The sequence below is a fragment of the Oncorhynchus keta genome, chromosome 29 (genome assembly GCF_023373465.1).
Source record: "Oncorhynchus keta strain PuntledgeMale-10-30-2019 chromosome 29, Oket_V2, whole genome shotgun sequence".
NCBI classification, from domain to species: Eukaryota; Metazoa; Chordata; class Actinopteri; order Salmoniformes; family Salmonidae; genus Oncorhynchus; species Oncorhynchus keta.
This window is the reverse complement of record NC_068449.1, coordinates 20,300,585-20,322,875: the sequence shown is the minus strand read 5'-3', so window position 1 is coordinate 20,322,875 and position 22,291 is coordinate 20,300,585. Positions and strand designations below refer to the sequence as shown.

General features: G+C 46.0%; 1 protein-coding gene across 1 annotated transcript in view; it reads right to left on the bottom strand.

Moving 5' to 3' along the window:
- Window positions 1-22,291, bottom strand: part of LOC118362440 (dnaJ homolog subfamily C member 17-like) — a 60,181-nt gene that overhangs the window by 20,146 nt on the left and 17,744 nt on the right. Inside the window, exons 2-10 of the mRNA XM_035742775.2 lie at window positions 20,655-20,724; window positions 16,265-16,323; window positions 16,057-16,144; window positions 15,832-15,908; window positions 12,504-12,630; window positions 9,109-9,158; window positions 6,406-6,483; window positions 3,765-3,845; window positions 2,950-3,087 (exon numbers count right to left, since the gene is read on the bottom strand). Coding sequence (XP_035598668.1) covers window positions 2,950-3,087; window positions 3,765-3,845; window positions 6,406-6,483; window positions 9,109-9,158; window positions 12,504-12,630; window positions 15,832-15,908; window positions 16,057-16,144; window positions 16,265-16,323; window positions 20,655-20,724 — 768 coding nt within the window. The remainder of the gene's footprint in view (window positions 1-2,949; window positions 3,088-3,764; window positions 3,846-6,405; window positions 6,484-9,108; window positions 9,159-12,503; window positions 12,631-15,831; window positions 15,909-16,056; window positions 16,145-16,264; window positions 16,324-20,654; window positions 20,725-22,291) is intronic.

The window sequence follows — 22,291 nt, the reverse complement described above, 5'->3', positions numbered from 1 at the left end:
CCCAAACTCAAGAGATTCTGTGAGGTAAGGGCTTAACAACTATGAGTCATATTGACACTGTGTGAATGTAGTCTGGCAGCAATGGGAAGACTTCTGGGGGACAGCTTGAACACCTCATCCACCGTAATTTAACTGTGTACTTCGCATTGTCATGCAAACCACCATTCCATCTATGTAGGGGCAGTATAGTCGATTCATAACAGATCACGTAATCCACTCAGTATTTCAGGAACAGACACACAGCTGACTGTGTACATCACACTGACATTCAATAAAACTTGACATCAAATGTCAACAGAGACCGACTGTTTGAAAAACAGCACAAGCACAGAATGATTTACCATACATATTTTACAGCCTCTCATTATGATAATTTATTATGGCACGGAGCAGTGATACAAAACATAGCACACTCAGGAGGTGAAACTAGATCCTATCGAAATACAAGGGAGTTTAGTCTGGAGCATAGGGAGCAATTCTCTGCACCATGGCCCGGCTAGGACAGGGCCTCTGTTCCTTACCCTGCTTGGTTATTTATGTCGAGAAGAACGTTGTGAATGGACCACCACCCCTACAGTATTGTCTCTGCATGGTGTCCCTACTGGTGAAACGCCTGACCCAACACACCCATGTCTGACAGAGGGCCTGTTTCATCAAAAAGTTATACAGCTGCACCATCGAGAGCATGGTTGCATCACCGCCTGGTATGGCAACTGCTCGGCATCTGACCATAAGACGCTACAGATGATAGTGCGTATGGCCCAGTACATCACTGGGGCCAGGCTTCCTGCCATCCAGGACCTGTATAATAGGCGGTATCAGAGGAAAGCCCATAAAATGTTCAGACTCCAGCCACCCTAGTCATAGACTGTTTTCTCTGCCACTGTACCCCCGCACACTGACTCGGTACCCACTGTACAAAGCCTCGTTATTGTTATACTTTTGTTTATTTGGTAAATATTTTCTTAACTCTTCTCTGCACTGTTGGTTAAGGGCTTGTAAAGTAAGCATTTCACGGTAAGGTCTACACTTCTTGTAATCGGCACGTGACAAATGGTTTGATTTGATTCACAAACTTAGAGAATCACTCAGCACAGGAGTACAACAGGGCTCATCCATGTCTCTCCAAATTTGCTACAGTGTGTGATACTAGGGATCTCCATGGGCCTGTGGGGACTTGGGGGCCCAGGTGCAGCAGCAGGTCCCAGACCAGTGTAAGCAGATGCTCTTGTTAAACAGAGTGGCGCATAGTGTGAAGTCAGGCGTGTGCGTCCCTGGGCTCCCTGCTTTGCTGGGGCTGGATTGATGGAGGTTAAAGAGGCAGGTATCAGCACTGCTGCTCCTCTGTGATCGCAGCAGGTCACACTTTAGGTAGAGGGGAAATTAGAAAATGAGGGGAGGGTGAAAGAGGCAGCAGAGGGAGAAAGACAGGGAGAGGAAGCAGAGTGAAAAAGAGAGGGAGAAAGAGGGAGATGTAGTGTTCTGGATCCCAGACAGTCTCCCCAGGACCTCCACGGTTCTCCCCAATCAATCAAATGTATCTATAAAGCCCTTCTTACATCAGCTGATGTCACAAAGTGCTATACAGAAACCCAGCCTAAAACCCCAAACAGCAAGCATGTAGAAGCACGGTGGCTAGGAAAAAGTCCCTAGAAAGGCAGGAACCTAAGAAGAAATCTAGAGAGGAACCAGGCTCTGAGGGGTGGGCAGTCCTCTTCTGGCTGTGCCGGGTGGAGATTATAACAGTACATGGCCTGGGGTATCCACTGACCCCAGGCCAGACAGTCTGCCCAGGACCTCCATGGTTCTCCCCAGTATCCACTGACCCCAGGCCAGATGTGGGACAATATTCACTGGATCCCCATTATGTCATGTGGGCCTCTTTAGTGAGAAGCATTCTCACTGAGGGCTAATGTGAAAATTACACTGCTATAATCATTTTGTTTTCGTTCCCTGCCCTGAAAAACTCTGCGAGAGATGAAGCAATCTGCATCGGATAGCTTTCACCGGTAAAACCGGTTACCATAATAACATTGCTCTGACAAGTCCCAATGCACGGGCCGGGCTGTGAACCCTGCATGGCGTGCTAACCCTGACGAGGGGCCTGAGTTACTGTGCTGAGGTGAAACAGTCCATCCATGCAGACCCGAGACCAAATGTATGGAAAAGCTCTTTATAAACAAAGTCAGCGTTATTATTATTATTATTATTAGGCCTAAATGACCACAGCAGGGAAACTAAGTAATGGTGATTATGGACACAGACAGACTGAATCATGTCTAGCTCATGACCAGAGAGAAGCTTAAACTTCCTGTGCTCCTCAAACCGACTCAGATCACCTTCATCGTCCACCTACATTTCCCAACTGTGCTACAACATTATTCTGATTGGAAAAGGCCTCTAAACTGCCAGTATGCATGTTATGAAAGCCGACCAGGAGGTTAGCAAAAAGGTGGGCAGACTGGGGTGAGTACCACTCTGGGTAGAGAGAGAAAGCCCTCTCGTGCCAGCCTGCACGCTGGTCATGTTGGGTTACCGTGTGATTCTCATGGAGTGAGGCATTCCATTGGTCTCGCGGGTGGGTCAGGCCTTAATGAGAGGCGGGACAGGCCAGGGGATCGGGCCATCGCCGGGCCAACACACTGCTTCTCCAAGCCAAACAAACCTAAGACCATTTAACCAAACACATTTTTCTGGGCCAGACAAGGAGAGTGCAAGTGGATGGGCAATATTTTCTCACTGATACAAAATTAAAACCGCAGAAGTTTACATACCTCTCTTTGCGGGATGGTGTTTAGGAAATGTTATTTGGATTGGAAGCCAACAACGTGGAGATATTTGGCAACATAGGGCTTACATTATCATTAATGGGAGTGAAGGAGAATTAGGACTAAGCACATTGGGGAGAGGTTGCCCTACTTGTGGTGGCAGTTGCCCCTGGTTACATACCTGTTTAGGTGGGAAGTACTGTCCAGATGTTTGCTGAACCTGCGACACCACTGGGGTGATGACTTCAGGCTGTCCCTCAAGCCAAGAGATCTTCAGTGGGTTTGCTGTAAGGCCACTCTCGTTCTTATATGCCAATTCCTGGAGAGAAACAACGGAGTAACGTTAGACCCCAGTGTGACATGATCTGCTGACAGGCCATTTTTTCCCCCAGCACCACTAATGGAGCTACATCAACCTCTCTACTCCTCTCAGCTCTATAGAGTTAGTTGTGTCTTCCACCCCAGCCGTTGTGTGGGGTTTTGCCTTGTGTATTTGAAACGCACATGTGGGGTAAACTTTAGATACCCCAAACCCCCAAGCAGCGTAGGGACCCCGAGATCTCCAGACAGCAAGAAGGCGGCCGCAGGCCCAGAGTCTGGCTCCCCAGGGGACAGCAGAAATGTTCTATTGAGGGGAACCACACATCGCACCAGAGCCCACAACAAAACAGCATGTGACAGCAAAGGAGCAGAGGACTCAGGTGGTCTGAACAATGAGGCGGCTCAGCCCTTCTGTCCTCCTGGTTCCCATCAGAACACTCTGTTCTGTCAACTGTTCTGTTACAGACACACACTACAAGATGATGAGAATGTCATCATGTGTGTGGAAAACTAGGGGCCTTGGGCTGGGAAGTTGTTGAGACGCATAATGCTCAGTGCAAACCAAATGGTAAAGAAATGGCCAATCAGTCAAATCTGGTGGGTATTGGTTGATTTCAGTGACTTTTCAAAAGGAAATGAGATGAGTGTATATAATTTATGAACCAGAATACTTACAGCTGCTTTTACGGTTTCAAATTCTACCACAGCACTTCCTCTCTTCTTCCTTGATATGAGAACATTTAAAACGTCGCCATACTGAAAGAGCCACAGAAACACAGACAGTTATTACACAATGTATTCTCAAAGTAGAACACAGAACCAGAAAAATGGGCATCATTAAATCAGCAAGAAAAACCCAACAGATGACCAGACAGGACTCTAAAGCTTAAATTCCATCACATCAGTTTATGGACCACCACCTCCAATGACAATGTTAGAGGACACACTTGTAATGGCTGAGTTTTCAAGTTACACAATAACAACTCTACGTAGGACATCCTGTGATTTGGTCCCTTGAGAGATAGTGGGAGGGACCCATACTGTTAGAGAGAATGAGAAACATATCATCCCTAAATGTGATTTTTAAAATTTCATGAACCCTAATGTATTTTTTTTTAATGATTCATTTCCAGATAAATATCAACCGCAGTAACATTCTACCACAGCAGAAATGTCTGGGACACGTCAACATAAACGACTTTTAGCATGTTCCAAGTATCAAGACGGTATCCTATCCTGGAAAACTCTATAAAACATGTTTTGGTATAAACTGAAATTAGCCAAGGCCCTTGTCCAGCTGCCTGCCAGTACGTCAGATGCAGGGGAGTACAGGGGAGGAACAGTCCAGCCTGGGTCAACCACTGACCTCTGACACACACACACAGACGGAGAGACAGACAAAGACAGAGAGAGGAGCTGGAGAGTGGAGACAGGACTTGGACTGGGTCTCTGACAGCAGTAAAAGCTGATCTCTCTCAGCTGCACTTATAATTACAGAGGCTCTTGGCTGATTGAGGTTGATGGAGGCTGGGCTCCTCTGGGTAAAGGCCTGCAGCAGACCCAGGGCCCACGGCTGATACAGTATGTCACCTGAAATACAGGGCCGCTCTCATTAAGCCCACTTCTAGAGAGCAGTCTCAGCAAGGAGGCCTCTGAGAATCCCATTACCAGGAATCTGCTTCTCTGGGAAAAGGACAGGCCAGGAATGCTAATGGACGTGGACACTCTACATCGTGCCAACAGTGACAAACGGGAGTCTCTGTAGACCCCTATTTCATAAATCCAAATATTTTAATATGTATTTTTTCTCCCCTCCAGAGAAGTCGTAAAGTTGCGTGAGTCCAAAACACACACAGTCCCCTTTCCCACACATGGGCGGCTACTCAAGCATTACCTGCCACTCATCGGAGAAGCTTGCCATTGCAAATAGCGTTAAGTTGTTTTTTAAATGTCACTCTTTACTTTAGCAAAAACAACAACACTCCTTTTCCCACAATCCTCTAACCCAGCCTCCCACGCCTGACTGTACATTGAGTGCGTGCGGAGGAGAAATTCAAAGCTTTCCTTCCGTTTGACGTCAGTGACACTTGGACTTGACCTATCCTCATTCCTGCACGACCTACGCCCCACTAAAACTCCCATTAGCTGGTTGCAGTTCGAGGTGGTACACGGTTGCATGAGAAGAGCACATTTCCTAGCGACTCCCCTGGCACTGCTAAACCCGCCCAGTAGCAGGGACATTAACAATGGCATGCACCACTAAGAGGGCACTGCATTGCCCTAAGCCCTTTCACTGCAACAAAACTTAATGGGGCTTGTGTAAAGGGGAAAATAAAACCATCTAAAACACTGATGTCATGTAGAGCTCAAAAGCGAGCTGGACACCAGGCAGGTCTCATCACAGGAGAGTTGGAGACAGATACAGGTCTGTGATGCAGCAGGGGACAAGCCCTCACAGACAGATACAGGTCTGTGATGCAGCAGGGGACAAGCCCTCACAGACAGATACAGGTCTGTGATGCAGCAGGGGACAAGCCCTCACAGACAGATACAGGTCTGTGATGCAGCAGGGGACAAGCCCTCACAGACAGATACAGGTCTGTGATGCAGCAGGGGACAAGCCCTCACAGACAGATACAGGTCTGTGATGCAGCAGGGGACAAGCCCTCACAGACAGATACAGGTCTGTGATGCAGCAGGGGACAAGCCCTCACAGACAGATACAGGTCTGTGATGCAGCAGGGGACAAGCCCTCACAGACAGATACAGGTCTGTGATGCAGCAGGGGACAAGCCCTCACAGACAGATACAGGTCTGTGATGCAGCAGGGGACAAGCCCTCACAGACAGATACAGGTCTGTGATGCAGCAGGGGACAAGCCCTCACAGACAGATACAGGTCTGTGATGCAGCAGGGGACAAGCCCTCACAGACAGATACAGGTCTGTGATGCAGCAGGGGACAAGCCCTCACAGACAGATACAGGTCTGTGATGCAGCAGGGGACAAGCCCTCACAGACAGATACAGGTCTGTGATGCAGCAGGGGACAAGCCCTCACAGACAGTCTTACACCACATAGCTTGAGAGCTATATTCTATAAGTTTGATTACATAACCAGTGTCTCTTCTGCGACATTACACATTCAAATAAGAACATTTGATGGGAGACATACAGTAGGAGTCTTAGCTCCTTCCAAGAGATGAAGGTGTGAGAAACTGTTGCTCTCAGAAATAAACTGTGTGCCAACTTAATGGCGATGGCTTTTTGAATCATAGCCAACTGGTGATACTTGGTGATTGAAGTTCAAGGCACCCACCTTTGATAGAAGGCTAAAAATAAAGTCTTGAGAGTAGCCGCCGTTGGTGTCATCCTCTTTTTTACACTTCCACTTCAACTGAAAAGAGAGAAGGGAAAAAAAGTTAGGAAAGAAAAACCGAGAGAGACAGATAACGCACCTTTGGTTATGATCTTACTTACATGGGGTCTGTACTAATGTTCCCCAAAGCAGCCGGTCTTGGTTTATGGAACCTACTTACATGGGGTCTGTACTAATGTTCCCCAAAGCTGCCAGTCTTGGGTTATGGAACCTACTTACATGGGGTCTGTACTAAAGTTCCCCAAATCTGCCAGTTTTGAGTTATGGATCCTACTTACATGTGGTCTGTACTAATGTTCCCCAAAGCTGCCAGTTTTGGGTTATGGATAGGGTTGGGCGCTATCTAGATTTTCATACTGTCATATCGTTTCTGTACCATACTGGGGTATATGGTATTACCGGAAGTGCACACAAGGGGCACAATTTTTTTTAAACAAATTTGTTTTGGGGCAACAGGGATCTTGATCCAAGAGGGGATTGAATATCTCTGTATAACCAAGAAGCTTGATCTTTACATCTAGCCACTTAGCTAGCACGAAAGCAAACTAAAAACAATGCTGAAGCACGGAACTGGATATATATGGTATATATCCGGGGCTCCCGATATATCTTAGATTTCTTACAGTTATACTTAATTTATAGTCAGTGGTGTAGCACACACTCCTGCAGCCCCCAGGAGAAAACTAACAAAAATATGTTCTGATGACAAGCGTAGATTAAGCAGGACTGAGCCCGTGCCAGGCCGAGGAGCAGAGCAGCGCTCCAGGGGGACATTGTTCAGCTCTTGGAGCATACCCACCACCACCACCTGGAAGACCTGCAGTCAATTTCCAGTCAGCGTTACGTGCTTAGGGGAGGGCTACAATTAAGACAGGTCAGACTGGGATCTGGACCAAAGACACCAGACTGACTCACCTGCTGCTAGACAAATACGTGTGGCACGCAGCTAACGCGAGGGTCACTCAATCACACAGAAATATGTGAGAGTTATTCTGAGCAAAGTCCTGGTTAGCCAATACCATGTAATAAAGCCATGATCTCTAACGTTGGCTGACAGCTGAAAGTTAACTCTACAGCATTTAAATTGTAAATGGTTTTTCTTCCCAGCGTCTAGCTCTCTGAGTAAGATGTTACATAACAGGTTCATTTCATTCATAACTCAGCAGTGTCAAGACCGTATCTCGCTAACTAATGGAGCAGAATTATAAATGGCAAGCAGCGAGTGACCGGACCAGGGCAGAACTCTGTTCACTGTCAGGGAGAGCCTTTCTGGGGCTTGCACCCCCCACCCACACCTTTTTTAAAACAATTATTTCCAAAAATGTGCTTTCTCCTTCCAAGGCCAATCTCCTCTACCCAACGATAACCTTGTACCCCATTAATCTTCTAACAAGGCAGAGCAGATCTTGGGTGATACCCAAATGTTCAGGCCGCTCCAGCAAGTTGCTACGGTGTACGTTACTGGCATTCTAAACAACTTATAAGAGATTGGAGTTCCCTGGCAGTACCCAACTGCTCTGGTACATTTAATGCCCACACTTGCAAGACACAAATACCTAAAGATGTAAGAACAAAAACAAATACCCTCACACAAAAAATAACAATGCATAATCAGAGGTCATATTTCCCTCTCCCCACACTGGGGAGGACAAGAATGGTGTATGGTCAACTTCCAAATAGCACTGTTGAAATCTACTCTTTGAGGACCGTTAGAAACGTAAGCGTCAATGTCCCCCAGTAGTTTTGGACTTTATTCCACCCCAAAATAAAATACGAAAATATTAGTGAAAATTATTACATTTCTGTTGTGGGGAAATTTAAATATGAAGCATTTTTTTTTTCTGTCTCAGATTGAAAGATAAAGGACTGATAACATAGCCAGAATTGAGCCTGTTGTATTAGAATACTGAGGGAAAGAACAACGCTCTAGGGCCAGGAACAATACCGCTTGAATGTTGTAGCCTAAAAAAGACACAGATGTCATTCATTTACATCTAGCAATATTGTTCTATAACAACATTACTAACTGAAGTCTGACTTTGATATTGACATTATTGCGTGTTACCAGCTAACAGACACAACTGCCCCTCAGAGTAATGTATGGAATAATATTCACATGCACAGTACATGAATACAATTTGTTTAATACCATAGCCAGACTCAACACTCAGCCCTGATGTTTGTTTTCCTAACTCAACACACAAACTTCTTTGGGGGATATACTGCTCTTGATGGGCATCAGACATGTTAACAATATTAAATACAGAAACACATTAGCTAACATCCCCAGTTTCCTTTAATAGATGGGGATTGAATAGTTTCCAGAGGAAATTTAATAACCCTCTTTTTACATAGTTACAGCACTCCTGACGATGGCCTACAGTACAGGAGAGGAACAGGGAGGAGGAGTGTATGTACTCTCCATTAGATCTCAAATGTCTTGGTTTCCATCATAAACCACTTACAAATTAAATACCTTAGGAGATTCCAGCCACTCACTTCAGAGATTCCTCAGGAGGAAACCAGTATGAAGACTCTTCTCCCTCTCCTCCCCCCTACTCTCTTGTTCCTTCGCCAAAAATCTCTACCCTAAATACTGACCCCTCTTCCAATCCCCTGACTAAAAGCAATATTAGAACTTACTTTTAATTTAGGGGTCACATTGCTCTTGGAATGCCTTCCAAATGCTGCGTCTGGAAGACAGTGAAGGAAAGGGAGAAAGAGAGAGAAAGACAAATAAAAAGTGATTCATTCAAGCAGACAAAAAATATCAAAAAGACGAATGAGACGGGGACGGGGAGGGCTCTGTCACAGTGGTCAAAACATTGTTGTCTCTCCGTTGGGAGACGGACAGGATCGGTTGTCTCTCATCACCGCAGGTCATACATGATCAGTCTTGGATTGTTCATCTCTCCGCAGTACTGTACTCGCCCCGACCCCGACCCCAAGCCTGCAGACCTGCCGGGTGCCTCGAGAGCCGTAACAGGGCGTTGTTCCAGGAAGGCCTCGCCGCAGAGGCCTGGAGAGACCCAATAGCGTGCGAGCAGAGAAGATCTCAGTGACGACGTGCTGAACTTGGCTGACTTAATGTGCAGCAGCAATGGGGGGGCCAGGCCAAGACCTCATCTCCCACAACGCTGACTCCCATCACCCTTTACTAGACCATCCATGGTTTCTCATGGCTCCGGCCCAGAACAAGCATCTTTTCCCCCCAAATGCATATGATATTAAGATGTAAAAGGATACCTTGTGGACCAGATGATGAAGCGCTATAGGAGTCTGTCAGATCTGTATTATGCAGCCAGGTTATTTCTTTGCTAATGAACAAAAATAGGCCTTTCCTACAAATAGTCCAAACAGTTGTGTTCCTAAGAAACATAACATATTTTAAAAAGTCAAAGAACATGCCATGTTCTGTCCAGACGAGCTGTGTACTGTGTAATATCTGGCCAACTGGCCGCTCACTGCCCTGTTGACTAGCCCAGTTCAGTAGACAGACTTAGCAGTGGGTCTGATAGACAGCACCATGTGCAACAGCATATAATTGGAGGTAGTAGATAAGGCGGTGATAGACATGGAATTTTGGATAACAGTAATTGGCCAGCCAAATGACCTTGGTCTCTGTAATAGCCGTTCAAGGGGTTGATGGCAGGTGGCTTAGTGGTTAGAGAGTTGGACTAGTAACCGAAAGGTTGCTAGATCAAATCCCTGAGCTGACATGGTAAACGTATATCGTTCTGCCCCTGAACAAGGCAGTTACCCCACTGTTCCTAGGCCGTCATTGCAAATAAGAATTTGATCTTAAACTGACTTGCTTAGTTAAATCATTATATAACTAAGCAAGTCAGTTTGAGAACAAATTCTTATTTGTTTAACCTGGGCCTTTTCTTATTTGTTTAACCTGGGCCTTTTCTTATTTGTTTAACCCGGGCATTTTCTTATTTGTTAAACCCGGGCATTTTTTTTTTACCCCGTTCAAATATTAAAAACATTTTGAAAAAAAGTTGCTTGAAAAGGCATGAGCTCTGCTTTGTTTCTTGCGCAGGCTGTACACACTCCAATAGTCTCTCATTCAACTTGACAAACACTTGATCATTTCACGGCGGCATCCCCTTTGTGGCCGTAATGCAACGTAAAAGAATCCATGCCTTTTGCGGCCCGGAGTGCTGCATTTTGCCCTTTTCCCTGAGTGTGCTGCACAATCAGAAACGTCTCTCACTCACACGGCTGTCACGTGATCGGGTCTCTCTCAAAGGCTACAAGTGAAGACCGACACATCCGGGATGCAACTTCACACGTCTTTATCCAATTCTGAGGTGCATATTGAAGATAATGGAAGAACTGTCCACATTTACTTTTTGTCAGTCAACAAGATGAGTAGGCATAAAGAACAGCAAAAGCAGTAGCCTATGTCAATCTACTATCCCCCATAGTACAGAAGTTTACCTATTCTATTCTGTGCAAGAAATAAATATTCCAAACATAGTCTGGGACAGTTGTGGGATGTGATAGATCCAAAATTAATACAACCACTAGCATCAACAAAAACCTTTTCATGCAATGTGGTTGATGAAACCGATCAGAACGTTTAGCATAAAATGTTGATAAACTATTAGGCTATTTCTTCACACTATAAGCGCAGCAATGCGCACATGGTAGTAGGCTATAAGCGGGAATGTTCCATTAGCGGAACACACCATTATCAACAGTGACCACAAATGCAATTATGCAGGTAATGCTTTTATTATAAAAGGAACATTTATGGTGAAAATGATCTTCCCCAAACTTGAAAATGGGCTAGGCTCCATGAGATGTGCGACTACTATTCGGGGAGAGAAAAAAAAAAAGAGGGGAAAAAAGGCTTTGTTTCTTATGCTGGGCATCATTCACAAGTGATAATATATATCATTCACAAGTAATAGGCTTTTACTGTCACCCATCAGACTATTCTTGATTTAATCTGGTCTTTACATATACTAAACAATATATATGTGTGACATTTGTTTTGATTTAGAATAGACCATTATCATGCACCTGTATGGAAACAGGGGCAGCGGGGAAGAAATATGTCATCTATGCACTTAAATAGCAAATGGAGGAAGCTTTTCCCCGTGGTTTATTTTCATGTTAGCCAGGTAGGCTGTACTCATGTTGTAAAGATAAGCAATGTGCTTAATATTAGGAAAGTTTAGAAATAAATATAGTAGGCCTAGCATATAGAAAGCTGATGAGATCCTCGTTTTTTTATTAGCAGCCATCACGCTGTTTTCTCCCACAATTACACAGCCTATAGAAATGTTGTGCAATATGAGCTCATTGGGTCTCATGAAGTGTTTGATTAGATTTCAGATTACATTTGGGTTGATGTCAGAATGATTAGAGGGACTATAGAGTGCTGAGTACCAAGCAGTTAGCACGTTTGGTAGGCTACTAATGACCAGCAGCAGAATCAGAACTTGGAGAAGCCTAATTACCGTGACTAAACAGTCATGTGGAATTTGACTGCATTCATGACTTGTGACCTCCAGTGTGTCAGTAATACGGTCACCGAAACAGCCCTAGTCACGGAATGACTTTTTTGGTGGGTGGCCCTTACCAGGGTGAGAGGTTCCATGCCCATTGTATTAATCATGTGCTACAACACCTTGCTTGTTTCAGCAAGGAGAAATAAAGTGTCATCATGATGTTAAGAGTGTCATAAGGTGAATGCACCAATTTGTAAGTCGCTCTGGATAAGAGCGTCTGCTAAATGACTTAAATGTAATGTAAATGTGTTATTCCAGAAACGGACTCAACTGCACGGATGCTCGGCCGTCCTGTCTTCAGTCAGCTATTCGTTACAAAAATATTGATTTTATCATTTTATGATAGTTATTTTATTTTCATGACAGTCTTCATCCATAACCGTTGGTTACACGGTTATGTGGTAAGTGTGCCAGCCATAGAAGTAGAATGAACATTGTAATCCAAACTCTGTGGGTAACAAGGTAGTAAAATGTACTGCGATGTTGAATGACTGGTGTGGTTGAGTAGTGTACCTGTGGCTGTGTAGTCTGCTGTGCCTGTGTGGTGAAGCTGTGCTTCTCTCTCCATCTGGATCTGTTCTTTGATCAGCCTCTGTTCCTCCTGCAGCTGCCTGGAGCCCTCCTCTCGCAGACGGGCAATCTGACAGGACAATTACCTCATGGTTAACAACAAGGAACATCCTTCTCTCAAGGATAGGTTCTGGGCCAGTATTCACAAAGTGTCTCAGATTAGGAGTAGTGATCTAGGATCAATTTTGTCCTTTAAATCATAATGAATCAGCGCTTTTACTATGCCTATTAAGGATTGTGGTCTTTTACTTGGTTGGACAGTAATCCACGACCATATGAACTGCAGTAACACCAGCCAATGTGCAGTACCACTAGTTCATTACTATAGTTAGAATAGAATACTGCCACCTACTGGTGAACACTCCCAGTCAGTCACAACACATGGTCCATAATTGCATGCATTTAACAGGTTGAGTGCAAGTCATCATGACTCAAATGAAAAGCATCCCAAACCTTTTATTTATCATTGACTTCACGAGCAAAGTGTATCAATAATGATATGGCAATGAATCTAGAACCAACAAAAATGTGATCATATTACTCAAGTGCTAGCCTCTCTACACTGGCTTCCTGTTAAGGCAAGGGCTGATTTCAAGGTTTTACTGCTAACCTACAAAGCATTACATGGGCTTGCTCCTACCTATCTTTCCGATTTGGCCATTATTTGCTCGAACCTTTAGTGAATTTCAAGGTCAATCAAAGGAAACCTGTGAAAGCGTGCGTTATAAAAGGTTAATCAATTGAGGGTTGAGACGGGTCGAGGAGAGTAGAGGTGGCGGTGTGAGGGCCGAGGAGAGTAGAGGTGGCTGTGTGAGAGGGTATGAGGGCCGAGGAGAGTAGAGGTGGCTGTGCGAGAGGGTGTGAGGGTCGAGGAGAGTAGAGGTGGCAGTGTGAGAGGGTCGAGGAGAGTAGAGGTGGCAGTGTGAGAGGGTCGAGGAGAGTAGAGGTGGCAGTGTGAGAGGGTCGAGGAGAGTAGAGGTGGCAGTGTGAGAGGGTCGAGGAGAGTAGAGGTGGCAGTGTGAGAGGGTCGAGGAGAGGAGAGGTGGCTGTGTGAGAGGGTCGAGGAGAGGAGAGGTGGCTGTGTGAGAGGGTCGAGGAGAGTAGGGGTGGCTGTGTGAGAGGGTCGAGGACAGTAGAGGTGGCTGTGTGAGAGGGTCGAGGAGAATAGTGGTGGCAATGTGAGAGGGTCGAGGAGAGTAGAGGTGGCAGTGTGAGAGGGTCGAGGAGAGGTGGCAGTGTGAGAGGGTCGAGGAGAGTAGAGGTGGCAGTGTGAGAGGGTCGAGGAGAGTAGAGGTGGCAGTGTGAGAGGGTCGAGGAGAGTAGAGGTGGCAATGTGAGAGGGTCGAGGAGAGGAGAGGTGGCTGTGTGAGAGGGTCGAGGAGAGTAGGGGTGGCTGTGTGAGAGGGTCGAGGAGAGTAGAGGTGGCAGTGTGAGAGGGTCGAGGAGAGGAGAGGTGGCAGTGTGAGAGGGTCGAGGAGAGTAGAGGTGGCAGTGTGAGAGGGTCGAGGAGAGTAGAGGTGGCAATGTGAGAGGGTCGAGGAGAGGAGAGGTGGCTGTGTGAGAGGGTCGAGGAGAGTAGGGGTGGCTGTGTGAGAGGGTCGAGGACAGTAGAGGTGGCTGTGTGAGAGGGTCGAGGAGAACAGTGGTGGCAATGTGAGAGGGTCGAGGAGAGTAGAGGTGGCAGTGTGAGAGGGTCGAGGAGAGGTGGCAGTGTGAGAGGGTCGAGGAGAGTAGAGGTGGCAGTGTGAGAGGGTCGAGGAGAGTAGAGGTGGCAGTGTGAGAGGGTCGAGGAGAGTAGAGGTGGCAATGTGAGAGGGTCGAGGAGAGGAGAGGTGGCTGTGTGAGAGGGTCGAGGAGAGTAGGGGTGGCTGTGTGAGAGGGTCGAGGAGAGTAGAGGTGGCTGTGTGAGAGGGTCGAGGAGAGGAGAGGTGGCAGTGTGAGAGGGTCGAGGAGAGTAGAGGTGGCAGTGTGAGAGGGTCGAGGAGAGTAGAGGTGGCAGTGTGAGAGGGTCGAGTAGAGTAGAGGTGGCAATGTGAGAGGGTCGAGGAGAGTAGAGGTGGCAGTGTGAGAGGGTCGAGGAGAGGAGAGGTGGCTGTGTGAGAGGGTCGAGGAGAGTAGGGGTGGCTGTGTGAGAGGGTCGAGGAGAGTAGAGGTGGCTGTGTGAGAGGGTCGAGGAGAGGAGAGGTGGCTGTGTGAGAGGGTCGAGGAGAGTAGGGGTGGCAGTGTGAGAGGGTCGAGGAGAGGTGGCAGTGTGAGAGGGTCGAGGAGAGTAGAGGTGACAGTGTGAGAGGGTCGAGGAGAGTAGAGGTGGCAGTGTGAGAGGGTCGAGGAGAGTAGTAGTGGCAATGTGAGAGGGTCGAGGAGAGTACAGGTGGCTGTGTGAGAGGGTATGAAGGCCGAGGAGAGTAGAGGTGGCAGTGTGAGAGGGTCGAGGAGAGGTGGCAGTGTGAGAGGGTCGAGGAGAGTAGAGGTGGCTGTGTGAGAGGGTCGAGGAGAGGTGGCAGTGTGAGAGGGTCAAGGAGAGTAGAGGTGGCAGTGTGAGAGGGTCAAGGAGAGGAGAGGTGGCTGTGTGAGAGGGTCGAGGAGAGGAGAGGTGGCTGTGTGAGAGGGTCGAGGAGAGTAGAGGTGGCTGTGTGAGAGGGTCGAGGAGAGTAGAGGTGGCAGTGTGAGAGGGTCGAGGAGAGTAGAGGTGGCTGTGTGAGAGGGTCGAGGAGAGTAGAGGTGGCTGTGTGAGAGGGTCGAGGAGAGTAGAGGTGACAGTGTGAGAGGGTCGAGGAGAGTAGGGGTGGCTGTGTGAGAGGGTCGAGGAGAGTAGGGGTGGCTGTGTGAGAGGGTCGAGGAGAGTAGGGGTGGCTGTGTGAGAGGGTCGAGGAGAGTAGAGGTGGCTGTGTGAGAGGGTCGAGGAGAGTAGGGGTGGTTGTGTGAGAGGGACGAGGAGAGTAGAGGTGGCTGTGTGAGAGGGTCGAGGAGAGTAGGGGTGGTTGTGTGAGAGGGACGAGGAGAGTAGAGGTGGCTGTGTGAGAGGGTCGAGGAGAGTAGAGGTGGCTGTGTGAGAGGGTGTGTGTGGTGCAGCGTTTTGGAGTTAGGGTGAGCTAAGCATCCGTTCTACTTTATCCATTCTCCAGGATGCCTGGAATGGTTTTATCCACCTCACTGCTCTAGGCCCATGTGTCTGGTTGAGGGATTGACATTGAAAGTGAACCGTGCCTGTATGATCTGTTCTGGGGTCAGAGTAGGAAACTAGGATGCTGTGAAGTTGAGTCTTTCTTACCTCCTCCTCTAGTGTTCTGGTGTTTTGGAACTGCTCTGCACTATGTGCCTCAGCCTGGCGTTCCCTGGCCTCCAAGTCTGTGAAAATCGTACACACACACACACGCGTGCGTACACACACACACACACACACACACACACACAGTTAGCATCATCCTGATAGCCAGTCTTATGTTTTTATGGGAAGAGTTGTTGAGTTGTCGTAGGCACAGTTCTGAGGGCTCACCTAGCTTGATCTTCTTCCTCTTAGCATCTAGCTTGTTGTTTCTCTCCTCCGCTTGTTTCTTGGCAGCACATATCTTATCGTAAGCAGCCTGACACAGAGGAGAGGAGGACAGTTTGATGTGATGAACAGTTGGAGAGAAGAGAGAAAGAGGGTCTGGTGATGGTATGGATGGTGTGTGTGTCAGACAGACAAAGGACAGAAGTCTTACCCTGGCAGCAGCATCAGTCAGCACCTCTAGGGCCTGGGACAGCTGGTGGAAGAGATCAGCTGGGGAGGAAACACCAAGGACACTGTCATAAATCACTTTCGAAAAGCCACCTTTTTAGCCGGGCTTTTTATAAGTGATTGTTTTGCTTTCTATGTTAATTTATACATTCTGCGCTGTACTTACAGATAACTGCCAAAATAAAAGAAACACTTGAGTAAATGAGTAAAAGCATGTGCTTCCACACAGGTGTGGTTTCTGAATGAATTAAGTAAATAACATCCCATCATGCTTAGGGTAATGTATAAAAATGGCTAGTTACCCATTACTGGATAGAAAAAGAGAGCTCAGTGACTTTGAAAGAGGGGTCTCAAAGGAGCATAGGGGGATGAAAGTGTGTGTGTGTGTGTGTGATGGGAGATTCTGAAGCAGCGCCTGGGACAGCATTTTCCATCACTATCAACAAAACACCAAATTATCGAATTTCTCGTGGAAAAAATTGTCGCATCCCTCCAAAAGAGTTCCAGACACTTGTAGAATCTACGCCAAGGCACCCATGAATGTGGTCTGGCAGCTTGTGGTGGCACAACACCCTATATAAACACTTTTGGTGTTTCCTTTATTTTGTCCGTTACCTGTACATAGAAACATATACAATCTCATATTCCTGCTAAGTGAGGACTTAAAGGTAAGATGTGATCGAGGGGACTGTAGTGTCTGTGTAGAATGTTAGCTTTAAAAACAACAACCAAATGGAACAAAGGCTAACAATACAAGGTAATGATATCTTAGTGAGGTGCTAACACGCAGGGGGAGGTCAGAGGAGGGGAGAGACTTGGTGGAGTGTGGAGGAAAGGACGAGGCCGGGTTAAGAAACAAGCCAGCGTGTGCTCTGTGTGGTGTCTCTGTGCCAACGCGGGACCCGGGGCTGAGATAAACGGAGACATTTCCTGCAATAAAATGTGCCTGGAGTCTCACGAAAACGGGTTCCTCTAATGATCCACCCGCACTTTTCCCACAAACCCACCCGGGCCTCTCAATCCAGCTCCCATTAGGGAGCACTAAGGGGACACGGGGCCAATCAAGAGTACCACGCAAACCTCCGGTGCTTGCCTCTATCCAACCTTCCAGCTCCAGACACAGAACCGCAAACCCCCAGCCAATAACCGGCCCCATTACCGCACTCTACTGCTCCAGCTTAATCACTCACTTATGGGAGTTTTTTCTTCTTTTATCTAACAGGCATATACTTTTACTCCCTGTGAGGAAAGTGGCAAGTGGACGGGTCAACTTACCTACGCACATGGAATAGAGCTAGCTGAATCATTGGCCTGTGCAGCTCAGACTGTCACAGCACAGAGGGTGCATATATAAGGGTGGGGATGGAAGATGACCGCCACCTCACCTCAACACCCCCCCCCAAACGGTGGTCATTAGGGCTGGGACGATACCAGTATTGCGATACTTCTTCCATGGCATAAATTAAAAACTTTTTGGTCCTTTAAAAACCTGCTGTATTTAAAAGTGTGCTATAGCTTGGAAAATAAATGTGACTTTGGATGACAACATGATGTTTGTTTCCAACATAAGCTGTTTTTAGGGCTGTTTTTCTAAAAGAAGTTAAATCCGAAGTGTTTTGTTTCCTTGTCACAAAACTAACGAGTATCGCGATATTGGATATTGTCCCAAACATACTGGTCATACTGTCTGGCTGGGACTGGCCCAGGTAGCTGGAGGGCTTGAGGGAAGGCTCTGCTCTGCTTAGCCGGTCTGTAGAGGCCTGTGGCCGGCCTGTCTGGCAGCATGGCACAGAGGAGAGCAGACTGTAGAGTTTTTTTTATTTTACCTTTATTTAACTAGGCAAGTCAGTTAAGAACAAATTCTTATTTTCAATGACGGCCTAGGAACAGTGGGTTAACTGCCTTGTTCAGGGGCAGAACGACAGATTTTTACCTTGTCAGCTCTGGGATTCAGTCTTGCAACCTTTCAGTTACAAGTCCAATGCTCTAACCACTAGACTACCTGCCGCCCTACGTAGTCTAGTCAAGGGTTAAGGCGTCCTCATGCTTCTCAAACGAAGCAGTTCGGAACAGTTTGTGCATACAGTGCCTTCGGAAAGTATTCAGACCCTTGACTAACATTTTGTTACAGACATATTCTAAAATGGATACATTTAAAAATCCTCAGCAATCTACACACAATATCCCATATTGACAAAGCATAAAACGGGTTTTTAGAAAACACAAATAACTTATTTATATAAGTATTCAGACCCTTTGCTATGAGACATGAAATTGAGCTCAGATGCATCCTGTTTCCATTGATCATCTTTGAGATGTTTCTACAACTTGGAGTCCAACTGTGGTAAATTCAATTAAATGGACATGATTTAGAAAAGGCTGCCTATATAAGGTCCCAGCTGCCTATATAAGGTCCCACATTTGACAGTACATGTCAGAGCAAAAACCAAGCCATGAGGTCGAAGGAATTGTCCGTAGAGCTCAGAGACAAAATCATGTCGAGGCACAGATCTGGGGAAGGGTACCAAAAATTGTCTGCAGCATTGACTGTCCCCAAGAACACAGTAGCCTCAATCATTCTTAAAATGGAAGAAGTTTGGAACCACCAAGACTCTTCCTTGAGCTGGCCACCCGGCCAAACTGAGCAATCGGAGGAGAAGGGCCTTGGTCAGGGAGGTGAACAAGTACCTGATGGTCACTCTGACAGAGCTCAAGAGTTCCTCTGTGGAGATGGGAGAACCTTCCAGAAGGACAACCATCTCTGCAGCACTCCACCAATCAGGCCTTTATGTTAGAGTGGCCAGATGGAAGCTACTCCTCAGTAGAAGGCACATGACTGCTCGCTTGGGGTTTAACAAAAGTCACCTAAAGACACTCAGACCATGAGAAACAAGATTCTCTGGTCTGATGAAACCAAGATGTAACTATTGGCCTGAATGCCAAGCGTCACATCTAGAGGAAATTTGACACCATCCCTACGGTAAAGAATGGTCGGTTGCAGCATCATGTTTTGGGGATATTTTTCAGCAGCAGGGACTGGGAGACTAGTCAGGATCAAGGGAAAGATGAACGGAGCAAAGTACAGAGAAATCCTTGATGAACACATGCTCCAGAGTGCTCAGGACATCAGACTGGGGCGAAGGTTCACCTTCCAACAGGACAATGACCCTAAGCACACAGCCAAGACAAAGCAGGAGTGGCTTCGGGACAAGTCTCTGCATGTCCTTGAGTCCGGACTTGAACCCGGTCAAACATCTCTGGAAAGACCAGAAAATAGCTGTGGAGCAAAGAATGGGTGAAACTCCCCAAATACAGGTGAGCCAAGATTGTAGTTTCATACCCAAGAAGAAGAGAAGGCTGTAATTGCTGCCAAAGGTGCATACAAATGTACTGAGTAAAAGGGTCTGAATAATTATGTAAATGTGATATTTCAGTTTTTATTTTTAATAAATTAGAAAATATTTCAAAAAAAAAAAAAATGTTCTTTGTTATTATGTGATATTGTGTGTAGATTGATGAGGGGAAAACACAATTTAAATCAATTTTAGAATAAGCTGTAACCTAACAAAATGTGGAAAAGGTTGTCTGAATACTTTCTGAAGGCACTGTATATTATGACAACATTTTGTGGTTTTTGTTAGTTTTGGACTTCGACAAAGGGTTTTTCAGCCGTTCGGGCACAATACATTTTTTATTGTGCAAAGCCAAGGTCGGTAGCCGAAGTTTAAGATTGGTCAAAAGGTAGGGATTCTTCAATTAAGTCTTTGTTGTCATTCAACAAGAGACAACTCAACTTCATGCACATTTTCTCACTTGAGAAATATTCCACCAAACATCCTTAGTCGGATGCAAAATTGCGCGACCAAGATCTCCTCAGCAAAAAAACGTCAAGATTAATAACAGATTTATTGAGTTATTCATTCTGACTATTATGAGGAAGTGTATACTGGCTACGATGTCTGAAACTGGACAAACGTTATTATTGCCACTTTTTTCTCATTTTTCAAGGCAAGGTGTTTTAAGGGAGTCTGCAAGGAAACGAGTCATTCGGTTTGCTGAGCTTGGCTAGGCACCAGCCGAAATGAAGCTTGCTGACACCTTTAGGGTGAGGCTTTAAAAGGAGACTTCAGCATGGTCCCTGCTGACAGGGACACTGCACACAGGACATGAATATCCATCTTAACCTCCGAGTAATACAAGACACTGAACACACGCTATTCTCTCAATGTGGTCTGGTCAGAATCATGGATGTGGCTGGTGGTGATGGTGTTCAGGTTTTACAATCATCTACAGAGGAAGAAAGCCGACATACAAGGTGAGGAGAAATGGGCATTGTACCTAAGCTTTACTTGTGCCATGTCTTTTTCACTAACCTGCTTTTGGGTTGTCTGGGTTCTTGTCTGGATGGCATGTCAAGGCTTTCTGTCGGTAGGCTTTCTTGATCTACAGGAGAAAATGGGAAAGTTAAATCAGAGTTATCGAGTATTTACTTTTTTTGTACGCATGGACTTAGGTCAGCACATTATTATTCTCATTGTTATGTCCCAGTCCACTATGTTCAGATGTCTATTGAAACTATAAAAATGTTTATCTGTGGTGAATTTTCCAGTCAAAAAACAAGTCACCCTTGTCCAATAACCTCCAGCGAAAAAAACCTGTCCCTAGAGTGGATGAATATTTTTGTAGATGCATACAGTTAGTTCTTTTTTTTCAGCTTGGTTGGACTTTGTGGTAGCGACTGTATACTGTTGTTGTTTCAAAATAACGCCTACAGGGTTGTTTTTCCTGAATATTCTAAACCGCTGTATGCAGCTTGGCAATCTAGAATCGCTGAAATATATCTCCAACACCAATTACTCTTTTGCATGCCATCACTGGCACGAAACGTAAATGTGCATAAAAATTATGGTCCCCTGGAAACATAATAAAAATAGTAAAAGATTGATAAAACTACAGGGGGTAGAAAAGTGTTCAGTGGTTGATAGGGAGTTTAGGTTCAGTTTCACTGGGGGGCCCCATCAATATCTGCACCCATCCTTTGCTGTGCCTGTGATAATGTACTTTAAATAAAGATTGACTTGACACTGCTGTCACCTTTATGCTGACAATGCTTTTTCAAGAAAGATAAATGTGGACTGTGTCGGCAGGAGAGGATGAGATTAGCTTCATTGGGGCCAGGAAAAAAAGTTACAATAACATGCAAACAGCGTGCCATTGTCATCACGAAATTGGGAAGGCAGCCATTCATATCTTGGGTCTCAAGCCAAAACATTTTAAAATATGAGCGACCAAATTAGGAAACAAAACAATACTTTGGAGCATTGCAATCTTAAGTGAGGTTTTAGTCCTTTTTTTTTTTTTTTAACTCTGTTGTTCTCTGGAATGTTAACCACGTTTCTTCGGCCCTTCTGCACGAGTTAATGATATGTTTTTCATTAGGAGAAGTCTACTCCTCCAGCGAGGAAGTAGGGCACATTGAGAGAGAGAGAGAGAGAGAGAGAGAGAGAGCAGCTCTCTGAAGAGACAGGAAGTGCAGAGCACCCAGCTTTTCAAGCCACTCCTCTATCCTCAGTACAGACCTCACTAGTAATCAGCCCTGCCAGCATTCTGCATGCTTTCACCTCCCCTCTTTCACCTCCTCTCACCCTTGCTGCCAATCATTCAGATCCCGTCCATTGGAACTGGATAGATCAGGGACTCCTTTCTGTTCTGCAGGCCTGGAACTTTTGCATTGGATGCCATCTACTCCGGCAAAAGCAACATTTCCCTGTCTGTCTATTGTTTTGCACTAACAGGAATGTGCCAGAACATACTGTGCAGACCGACCAACTGACTGACTGACTGTTAGTGAACTGAAAAGGATATGGTAATAAACTCAGCAAAAAAATAAATGTCCTCTCACAGTCAACTTTTCAGCAAACTTAACATGTGTAAATATTTGTATGAACAACTGAGACATAAACTGAACAAGTTCCACAGACATGTGACTAACAGAAATGGAATAATGTGT